This window comes from Schistocerca piceifrons, unplaced genomic scaffold (assembly GCF_021461385.2).
Source record: "Schistocerca piceifrons isolate TAMUIC-IGC-003096 unplaced genomic scaffold, iqSchPice1.1 HiC_scaffold_1804, whole genome shotgun sequence".
Lineage (NCBI taxonomy): Eukaryota > Metazoa > Arthropoda > Insecta > Orthoptera > Acrididae > Schistocerca > Schistocerca piceifrons.
Window position 1 is genome coordinate 957,303 of NW_025727684.1, and position 12,070 is coordinate 969,372.

At 40.1% G+C, this 12,070-nt stretch overlaps 1 protein-coding gene across 1 annotated transcript in view; it reads left to right on the forward strand.

Annotated features, from left to right (window-relative positions):
- Positions 1 to 12,070, forward strand: part of LOC124740677 (piggyBac transposable element-derived protein 4-like) — a 120,232-nt gene that overhangs the window by 61,997 nt on the left and 46,165 nt on the right. The window contains exons 2-3 of the mRNA XM_047248628.1: positions 9,157 to 9,350; positions 9,454 to 11,063. Of these exons, the coding sequence (XP_047104584.1) occupies positions 9,157 to 9,350; positions 9,454 to 11,063 (1,804 nt within the window). The remainder of the gene's footprint in view (positions 1 to 9,156; positions 9,351 to 9,453; positions 11,064 to 12,070) is intronic.

The following is a 12,070-nucleotide window of genomic DNA, read 5'->3' on the forward strand; positions in this document are numbered from 1 at the left end:
TGTAAGTCTCCGTATTTGCTCTAATTTCTCGGATCTTTTCGTTGTGATCATTACGCGAGACATATGTGGGCGGTAGTAATATGTTGCCCATCTCTTCCCGGAATGTGCTCTCTCGTAATTTCGATAATAAACCTCTCCGTATTGCGTAACGCCTTTCTTGAAGTGTCCGCCACTGGAGCTTGTTCAGCATCTCCGTAACGCTCTCGCGCTGACTAAATGTCCCCATGACGAATCGCGCTGCTTTTCGCTGGATCATGTCTATCTCTTCTATTAATCCAACCTGGTAAGGGTCCCATACTGATCAGAAATACTCAAGAATCGGACTAACAAGCGTTTTGTAAGCTACTTCTTTCGTCGACGAGTCACATTTTCTTAGAATTCTTCCTATGAATCTCAACCTGGCGCCTGCTTATCCCACTATTTGTTTTATGTGATCATTCCACTTCAGATCGCTCCGGATAGTAACTCCTAAGTATTTTACGGTCGTTAACGCTTCCAATGATTTACCACCTGTGGCTTAATCGTACTGGAATGGATTTCTGCCCCTATGTATGCGCATTATTATTGACGATGAAACACAGAAATTGCATCGGAATTAAATTCAAACGACACAATGCCGATTTAAGTACAAGAGGACTAACAATCTCACTTTCTATGATTTGAACCTCTCCTGTGAGTCCAGTTTTAGATTCCGATGCTTCACTTCAGGTTTACTGTATACCTTGCACCTTCTTATTGACGATGAAACACAGAAACTGCATCGGAATTTAATACAAAAGGCACAATGCCGGCTTAAGTACAAGAGGTCTGATACTCTAACTTTCTATGATTTGAACCTCTCCTGTGAGTCCAGTTTCAGATTCCGATGCTTCACTTCAGGTTTACTGTATACCTTGCACCGTCTTATTGACGATGAAACACAGAAATTGCATCGGAATTAAATTCAAAAAGCACAATGCCTTCTTTAGTACAAGATGACTGACACTCTAACTATCTATGATCTGAACCTCTCCTGTGAGTCCAGTTTTAGATTCCGATGCTTCACTTCAGGTTTACTGTATACCTTCCACCTTCGTTTTGACGATGAAACACAGAAATTGCATCCGAATTTAATACAAAAGGCACAATGCCGACTTAAGTACAAGAGGACTGACACTCTCACTTTCCAATATTTGAACCTCTTCTGTGATTCCAGTTTTTGATTCCGATGCTTCACTTCAGATTTATACATTGCACCGTCTTATTGACGATGAAACACAAAAATTGCATCGGAATTAAATTCAAAAGTCACAATGCCGACTTAAGTACAAGAGGACTGACACTCTAACTTTCTATGATTTGAACCTCTCCTGTGAGTCCAGTTTTGGATTCCAATGCTTCACTTCAGGTTTACTGTATGCCTTGCACCTTCTTATTGACGATGAAACACAGAAATTGCATCGGAATTAAATTCAAAAGGCACAATGCCGACTTAAGTACAAGAGGACTGACACTCTAACTCTCTATGATTTGAACCTCTCCTGTGAGTCCAGTTTAGGATTCCGAAGCTTCACTTCAGGTATACTGTATACCTTCCACCTTCTTATTGACGATGAAACACAGAAATTGCATCGGAATTAAATTCAAAAAACACAATGCAGACTTAAGTAAAAGAGGACTGACACTCGCTCTTTCTATGATTTGAACCTCTCCTGTGGGTCCAGTTTTAGATTCCGATGCTTCACTTCAGGTTTACTGTATACCTTGCACCTTCTTATTGACGACGGAACACAGAAATTGCATCGGAATTTAATTTAAAAGGCACAATGCCGACTTAAGTACAAGTGGACTGTCACTCTAACTCTCGATGATTTGAACCTCTGATGTGGGTCCAGTTTTAGATTCCGATGCTTCACTTCTGGTTTACTGTATACCTTGCACCTTTTTATTGACGATGAAACACAGAAATTGCATCGGAATTAAATTTAGAAGACACAATGCCGACTTAAGTACAACAGGACTGACACTCTAACTATCTATGATTTGAACTTCTCCTGTGGGTCCAGTTTTAGATTCCGATGCTTCACTTCAGGTTTACTGTATCCCTTGGTCCTTCTTATTGACGATGGAACACAGAAATTGCATCCGAATTTAATACAAAAGGCCCAATGCCAACTTAAGTAAAGAGAACTGTCACTCTCTCTTTCTATGATTTGAACCTCTCCTGTAAGTCCAGTTTTAGATTCCGATGCTGCACTTTAGGTTCACTGTATACCTTTCACATTCTTATTGACGATGAAACACAGATATTGAATCCGAATTTAATACAAAAGGCACAATGCCAACTTAAGTACAAGAGGACTGACACTCTCCGTTTCTATGATTTGAACCTCTCCTGTGAGTCCAGTTTTAGATTCCGATCCATCACTTCAGGTTTACTGTATCCCTTGGACCTTCTTATTGACGATGAAACACAGAAATATAATCGGAATTTAATACAAAAGGCACAATGCCGACTTAAGTAAAAGAGTACTCTCACTCTCGCTTTCTATGATTTGAACCTCTCCTGTAAGTCCAGTTTTGGATTCCGATGCTTCACTTCAGGTTTACTGTATACCTTGCACCTTCTTATTGACGATGAAACACAGAAATTGCATCGGAATTTAATACAAAAGGCACATTGCCGACTTAAGTACAAGAGGACTGACGCTCTCACTTTCTATGATTTGAACCTCTCCTGTGATTCCAGTTTTAGATTCCGATGCTTCACTTCAGGTTCATACCTTGCACCGTCTTATTGACGATGAAACACAAAAATTGCATCGGAATTATATTCATAAGGCACAATGCCGACTTAAGTCCAAGAGGACTGACTCTCTAACTGTCTATGATTTGAACCTCTCCTGTGAGTCCAGTTTTAGATTCCGATTCTTCACTTCAGGTTTACTGTATCCCTTGGACCATCTTATTGACGATGAAATACAGAAATTGCATCCGCATTTAATACAAAAGGCACATTGCCGACTTAAGTACAAGAGGACTAACACCCTCACTTTCTATGATTTGAAACTCTCCTGCGAGTCCACTTTTAGATTCCGATGCTTCACTTCAGGTTTACTGTATACCTTGGCCGTTCTTATTGACGATGAAATACAGAAATTGCATCTGAATTTAATACAATAGGCACAATGCCGACTTAAGTAAAACGGGACTGACACTCTCTCCTTCTATGATTTGAACCTCTCCTCTGAGTCCAGTTTTAGATTCCGATGCTTCACTTCAGGTTTACTGTATACATTGCACCTTCTTATTGACGATGAAACACAGAAATTGCATCGGAATCAAATTTAAAAGGCACAATGACGACTTAAGTACAAGAGGACTGACACTCTAACTCTCTATGATTTGAACCTCTCCTGTGGGTCCAGTTTTAGATTCCGATGCTTCACTTCAGGTTTACTGTATCCCTTGGACCTTCTTATTGACGATGAAACACAGAAAGTTCATCGTAATTAAATACAAAAGGCACAATGCCGACATACGTAAAAGAGGACTGCCACTCTCTCTTTCTATGATTTGAACCTCTCCTGTGAGTCCAGTTTTAGATTCCGATGATTCACATCAGGTTTACTGTATACCTTGCACATTCTTATTGACGATGAAACACAGAAACTGCATCGGAATTTAATACAAAAGGCACAATGCCGACTTAAGTGCAAGAGGACTGACACTATCACTTTCTATGATTTGAACCTCTCCTGTGATTCAAGTTTTAAATTCCGATGCTTCAGTTCAGGTTCATACCTTGCACCGTCTTATTGACGATGAAACACAAGAATTCCATCGGAATTAAATTCAAAAGACACAATGCCGACTTAAGTACAAGAGGACTGACACTCTAATTCTCTATGATTTGAACTTCTCCTGTGAGTCCAGTTTTGGATTCCGATGCTTCACTTCAGGTTTACTGTATACCTTGCACCTTCTTATTGACGATGAAACACAGAAATTGCATCGGAATTAAATTCAAAAGGCACAATGCCGACTTAAGTAAAAGAGGACTGACACTCGCTCTTTCTATGATTTGAACCTCTCCTGTGGGTCCAGTTTTAGATTCCGATGCTTCACTTCAGGTTTACTGTATACCTTTCACCTTCTTATTGGCGACGAAACACAGAAATTGCATCGGAATTAAATTTAAAAGGCACAATGCCGACTTAAGTACAAGTGGACTGACACTCAAACTCTCAATGATTTGAACCTCTGATGTGAGTCCAGTTTTAGATTTCGATGCTTGACTTCTGGTTTACTGTATACCTTGCACCTTCTTATTGACGATGAAACACAGAAATTGCATCGGAATTAAATTTAAAAGACACAATGCCGACTTAAGTACAACAGGACTGACACTCTAACTATCTATGTTTTGAACCTCTCCTCTGGGTCCAGTTTTAGATTCCGAAGCTTCTCTTCAGGTTTACTGTATCCCTTGGTCATTCTTATTGACGATGGAACACAGAAATTGCATCCGAATTTAATACAAAAGGCACAATGCCGACTTAAGTAAAAGAGGACTGACACTCTCCCTTTCTATGATTTGAACCTATCCTGTGAGTCCAGTTTTAGATTCCGATGCTTCACTTCAGGTTTTGCTGTATACCTTGCACCGTCTTATTGATGATGAAACACAGAAATTGCATCCGAATTTAATACAAAAGGCACAATGCCAACTTAAGTACAAGAGGACTGACACTTTCACTTCCTATGATCTGAACCTCTCGTGTAATTCCAGTTTTAGAGTCCAATGCTTCACTTCGGGTTTACTGTACACCTTGCACATTCGTATTGACGATGAATCACAGAAATAGCATCGGTATTAAATTCAAAAGGCACAATGCCGACTTAAGTACAAGGGACTGACACTCTAACTCTCTATGATTTGAACCTCTCCTGTGAGTCCAGTTTTAGATTCCGATGCTTCACTTCAGGTTTACTGTATACCTTGCACCTTCTTATTGACGATGAAACGCAGAAATTGCATCGGAATTAAATTCAAACGACACAATGCCGACTTAGGTATTAGAGGACTGACACTCTAACTATCTATGATTTGAACCCCTCCTGTGAGTCCAGTTTTAGATTCCGATGCTTTACTTCAGGTTTACTGTATCCCTTAGCCCTTCTTATTGACGATGAAACACAGAAATTGCATGGGAATTTAATACAAAAGGCACAATGCCGACTTAAGTACAAGAGGACTGACACTCCCACTTTCTATGATTTAAACCTCTCCTGTGAGTCCAGTTTTAGATTCCGATGCTTCACTACAGGTTTCCTGTATACCTTGCACCGTCTTATTGACGATGAAACATAAAAATTGCATCGGAATTAAATTCAAAAGGCACAGTGCCTTCTTTAGTACAAGAGGACTGACACTCTAACTATCTATGATCTGAACCTCTCCTGTGAGTCCAGTTTTAGATTCCGATGCTTCACTTCAGGTTTACTGTATACCTTGCACCTTCTTATAGACGATTAACCACAGAAATTGCATCGGATTTCAATTCAAACGACACAGTGCCGACTTAGGTATAGGAGGACTGACACTCTAACTATCTATGATTTGATCCCCTCCTGTGAGTCCAGTTTTAGATTCCGATGCTTCACTTCAGGTTTACTGTATACCTTGCACCTTCGTATTGACGATGAAACACAGAAATAGCATCGGTATTAAATTCAAAAGGCACAATGCCGATTTAAGTACCAGAGGACTGACATTCTAACTTTCTATGATTTGAACCTCTCCTGTGAGTCCAGTTTTAGATTCCGATGCTTCACTTCAGGTTTACTGTATCCCTTGGACCTTCTTATTGACGATGAAATACAGAAATTGCATCCGAATTTAAAACAAAAGGCGCAATGCCGACTGAAGTAAAAGAGGACTGACACTCTCTCTTTCTATGAATTGAACCTCTCCTGTGAGTCCAGTTTTAGATTCCGATGCTTCACTTCAGGTTTACTGTATACCTTGCACATTCGTAGTGACGATGAAACACAGAAATAGCATCGGTGTTAAATTCAAAAGGCACAATGCCGGCTTAAGTACAAGGGACTGACACTCTAACTCTCTATGATTTGAACCTCTCCTGTGAGTCCAGTTTTAGATTCCGATGCTTCACTTCAGGTTTACTGTATACTTTGCACCTTCTTATTGACAATGAAACACAGAAATTGCATCGGAATTAAATTCAAACGACACAATGCCGACTTAGGTATTAGAGGACTGAGACTCTAACTATCTATGATTTGAACCCCTCCTGTGAGTCCAGTTTTAGATTCCGATGCTTTACTTCAGGTTTACTGTATCCCTTAGCCCTTCTTATTGACGATGAAACACAGAAATTGCATCGGAATTTAATACAAAAGGCACAATGCCGGCTTAAGTACAAGAGGACTGACACTCCCACTTTCTATGATTTAAACCTCTCCTGTGAGTCCAGTTTTAGATTCCGATGCTTCACTACAATTTTCCTGTATACCTTGCACCGTCTTATTGACGATGAAACATAAAAATTGCATCGGAATAAAATTCAAAGGGCACAGTGCCGACGTAAGTACAAGAGGACTGACACTCTAACTTTCTATGATTTGAACCTCTCCTGTGAGTCCAGTTTCAGATTCCGATGCTTCACTTCAGGTTTACTGTATACCTTGCACCGTCTTATTGACGATGAAACACAGAAATTGCATCCGAATTAAATTCAAAAGGCACAATGCCTTCTTTAGTACAAGAGGACTGACACTCTAACTATCTATGATCTAAACCTCTCCTGTGAGTCCAGTTTTGGATTCCGATGCTTCACTTCAGGTTTACTGTATACCTTGCACCTTCGTATTGACGATGAAACACAGAAATAGCATCGGTATTAAATTCAAAAAGCACAATGGCGACTTAAGTACAAGGGGACTGACACTCTAACTCTCTGTGATTTGAACCTCTCCTGTGAGTCCAGTTTTAGATTCCGATGCTTCACTGCTGGTTTACTGTATACCTTGCACCTTCTTACATCTACATCTACATCTATACTCCGCGAGCCACCTTACGGTGTGTGGCGGAGGGTACTTATTGTACCACTATCTGATCCCCCCTTCCCTGTTCCATTCACGAATTTTGCGTGGGAAGAACGACTGCTTGTAAGTCTCCGTATTTGCTCTAATATCTCGGATCTTTTCGTTGTGATCATTACGCGAGATATATGTGGGCGGTAGTAATATGTTGCCCATCTCTTCCCGGAATGTGCTCTCTCGTAATTTCGATAATAAACCTCTCCGTATTGCGTAACGCCTTTCTTGAAGTGTCCGCCACTGGAGCTTGTTCAGCATCTCCGTAACGATCTCGCGCCGACTAAATGTTCCCATGACGAATCACGCTGCTTTTCGCTGGATCATGTCTTTCTCTTCTATTAATCCAACATGGTAAAGGTCCCATACTGATGAGCAATACTCAAGAATCGGACGAACAAGCGTTTTGTAAGCTACTTCTTTCGTCGATGAGTCACATTTTCTTACAATTCTTCCTATGAATCTCAACCTGGCGCCTGCTTTTCCCACTATTTGTTTTATGTGATCATTCCACTTCAGATCGCTCCGGATAGTAACTCCTAAGTATTTTACGGTCGTTACCGCTTCCAATGATTTACCACCTGTGGCATAATCGTACTGGAATGGATTTCTGCCCCTATGTATGCGCATTATTATTGACGATGAAACACAGAAATTGCATCGGAATTAAATTCAAACGACACAATGCCGATTTAAGTACAAAAGGACTAACAATCTCACTTTCTATGATTTGAACCTCTCCTGTGAGTCCAGTTTTAGATTCCGATGCTTCACTTCGGGTTTACTGTATCCCTTGGACCTTCTTATTGACGATGAAAAAGAGAAATTTCATCGGAATTTAATACAAAAGGCACGATGCCGACTTAAGTAAAAGAGGGGTGTCACTCTCTCTTTCTATGATTTGAACCACTCCTCTGAGTCCAGTTTGAGATTCCGATGCTTCACTTCAGGTTCACTGTATACCTTGCACCTTCTTATTGACGATGAAACACAGAAATTGCATCCGAATTTAATACAAAAGGCACAATGCCGACTTAAGTACAAGAGGACTGACACTCTCACTTTCCAATATTTGAACCTCTTCTGTGATTCCAGATTTAGATTCCGATGCTTCACTTCAGATTTATACATTGCACCGTCTTATAGTTGATGAAACACAAAAATTGCATCGGAATTAAATTCAAAAGGCACAATGCCGACTTAAGTACAAGAGGACTGACACTCTAAATTTCTATGATTTGAACCTCTCCTGTGAGTCCAGTTTTGGATTCCGATGCTTCACTTCAGGTTTACTGTATACCTTGCACCTTCTTATTGACGATAAAACACAGAAAATGCATCGGAATTAAATTCAAAAGGCACAATGCCGACTTAAGTAAAAGAGGACTGACACTCGCTCTTTCTATGATTTGAACCTCTCCCGTGGGTCCAGTTTTAGATTCCGATGCTTCACTTCAGGTTTACTGTATACCTTGCACCTTCTTATTGACGACGAAACACAGAAATTGCATCGGAATTAAATTTAAAAGGCACAATGCCGACATAAGTACAAGTGGACTGACACACTAACTATCTATGTTTTGAACCTCTCCTGTGATTCCAGTTTTAGATTCCGATGCTTCACTTCAGGTTCATGCCTTGCACCGTCTTAATGACAATGAAACACAAAAATTGCATCGGAATTATATACATAAGGCACAATGCCGACTTAAGTCCAAGAGGACTGACACTCTGTCTATGATTTGAAACTCTCCTGTGAGTCCAGTTTTGGATTCTGATGCTTCACTTCACGTTTACTGTATACCTTCACCGTGTTATTGACGATGAAACACGGAAATTGCATCGGAATTAAATTCAAAAGGCACAATGCCGATTTAACACTCTAAGCGCCAAGCCCGTAAAATTTACGGGCCTGGGATCGCGCGAAAATCACCAAGCCCGTAAAATTTACGGGCCGCTACATTTAATTTCATTCAAAACACTGCAACGTTATTTCTACGGGTTTGGCCAGCGCTATACGTTTTTCAGATGTTTATTAACAAAATGCGTCCATAGATGTCACGGCAGCGCTGTAATTCATGTTAAAACTTATCTTTGCGTTCTCAGTCTGTATATCATTCAGTTGTTTGTCATCATGTTTCGGCGCGGTTTATCAGACGCAGAAATTGCGGATTTGATCAATCATAGCGACACTCTGGATAATGTAGAGAGTGATTCAGACGATTCTGAATGCAATGGTGTGTTTGAAGGTACGTATTTACGAATTTTCCACGTAATTGTGCAGTACGCACATATCTGTTGAACATGTGTAAACGATGTATGTAGTTACACATAATGTGATATTCTTTTTAGAAGACGAGATTGATGACAGTTTGTCTTCAGATGAAGACGAGAATGATGTTGAAGGTGTTGCTTCAAATCCAGCAGCTGTGCCGTATCCGAAAGACAGTGAGTGGACTGCAGTTGACACCTACCGACCTCTGCCTGTCAACACGACACCCAGGCAGATACTAGTGGATATTGATGAGTCGAGTTCTGTACTGGATTGCAGTAAAGTGTTCCTTACTGACAGTGACGTAAATGAACTCAAGAGACAGACAAATTTGTATGCATCACAGACAATACAGAAGAAAAGAAGAGGAAATAATCTGAAGCCCCATTCAGTTTTGAGTTCGTGGAAGCCAGTGACTATAAGTGAGATGAGGCGTTTCTTGGGTATTATTTTCCACATGTGTGTTTCGAAAAAGCCCAAAATTGCGGACCATTGGAGCACTAATCCTGTTCTTAGTTGTAACTTTTGTCCCCATGTCATGAGCCGTTTGCGTTTCACTCAGATACTGTCATGCTTGCATCTTGTTGACAATTCAAATCAGAAAAAACCAGGCGAAGATGGATTTCATCCACTTTACAAAGTTTTGCCATATTATAATAATTTGAAGGAGCGATGTATCCAGGCATATCGTCCCTCAGAAAAAGTGACAATTGATGAAGGAATTTGCCCATTTCGAGGTCGTGTGAGTTTCCGTGTTTACATGCAAAATAAGCCTCATAAGTATGGACTGAAAGTATATGCTGTTGCTGAAGCCAGTAGTGGCTATGTTGTAAATTTTGAAGTTTATGCTGGTAAGCATATTGTTGACAATTCTTCGTCTGCGGTTATTTTGCGATTGTTGTCTGACAGCAGCTTGCTGAACAAAGGCCACACTGTGTATTTAGATCGATTTTATTCCAGTCCAGAGCTATTTCAGCAACTGGCAGAGAAAGGCACTGGAGCTGTTGGTACTGTGAACAAATCCAGGAAAGGATTGCCTAAAGATTTAGTATCTGCTAAGCTGAAAAAGGGCGAAATGTCTTTTCGGCGTAAAGATAATGTATTGGCAATGAAGTGGAAAGATAAGAGAGATGTGTATACATTGTCTACAAGGCATCAAGCAACATTTGGTACGCATACTAAGAGAAATGGGTCTGTAGTATTGAAACCACTTCAGGTACTTGATTACAACCTCAATAAAATTGGAGTGGATATTGGAGACCAACGCCTGCAGTACAATCCGTTCCAGCACAGAACTGTGAAATGGTGGCGAAAATTATATTTCCATTTGCTGCTTATGGGAGTATCAAATGCATTTTGGCTGTACAATGCAGTGCACAGGAAGAAAATTACAATAACAGACTTTATAACAGTGCTTGCAGTTCAGCTTGTTGAAGACGACACACTTGAATTCATTCCAAGAAATGAAGGAACTGTAGGTCGGCTAACAAAGAGACATTTTTTGCAGCACATACCTGCAACTACTAAGAAGTATGCTGCTCGTGTGTGTCACGTGTGCAGTTCCAGGAGCAAGAAACAGAGTGGCAAGGCTTCTCGCAAAGAGACACGATACGAATGTGAACAGTGTGGCGTTGCACTCTGCCTGGAACCTTGCTTTAAAATTTTCCACACTAAAAAACAATATGATTCTGTGTGAAATTTATATGTAATACTGTATACTATCAGAAACATGTAATGTAGTGCCACAATTTTGGTTAAAAATAAATCACAATTGTATTCCCTTATTCGTATGACTTTTTCTAAATTCTTAAAACATCTAAGTGATTTCTATAACTGTACCTTAAAGCTGTGCATTGTAAAGTAGTTTCTTTCACTCAGAATTAAAGTAGAAATGTGCAGCTTCAAGATGGTACCAAATTTGCCACAATCCAAACAGTAGATTTGATGCAGTAATTTTTTTAATATTGGTAAAATTGCCCGGTTTCTAGGGACGGGTGCATAAAATAGGCCTGGTACAGAGAGTGTTAAGTACAAGGGGACTGACACTCTAATTTTCTATGATTTGAACCTCTCCTGTGAGTCCAGTTTTAGATTCCGATGCTTCACCTCTGATTTACTGTATCCCTTTGACCTTCTTATTGACGATGGAACACAGAAATTGCATCCGAATTTAATACAAAAGGCACAATACCGACTTAAGTAAAAGAGGACTGACACTTTCCCTTTCTATGATTTGAACCTCTCCTGTGAGTCCAGTTTTAGATTCCGATGCTGCACTTCAGGTTCACTGTATACCTTTCACATTCTTATTGACGATGAAACACAGAAATTGAATCCGAATTCAATACAAAAGGCACAATGCCAACTTAAGTACAAGAGGACTCACACTCTCCGTTTCTATGATTTGAACCTCTCCTGTGAGTCCAGTTTTAGATTCCGATCCATCACTTCAGGTTTACTGTATCCCTGGGACCTTCTTATTGACGATGAAACACAGAAATTTAATCGGAATTTAATACAAAAGGCACAACGCCGACTTAAGTAAAAGAGGACTGTCCCTCTCTCTTTCTATGATTTGAACCTCTCCCGTAAGCCCAGTTTTAGATTCCGATGCTTCACTTCAGGTTTACTGTATACCTGGCACCTTCTTATTGACGATGAAACACAGAAATTGCATCGGAATTTAATACAAAAGGC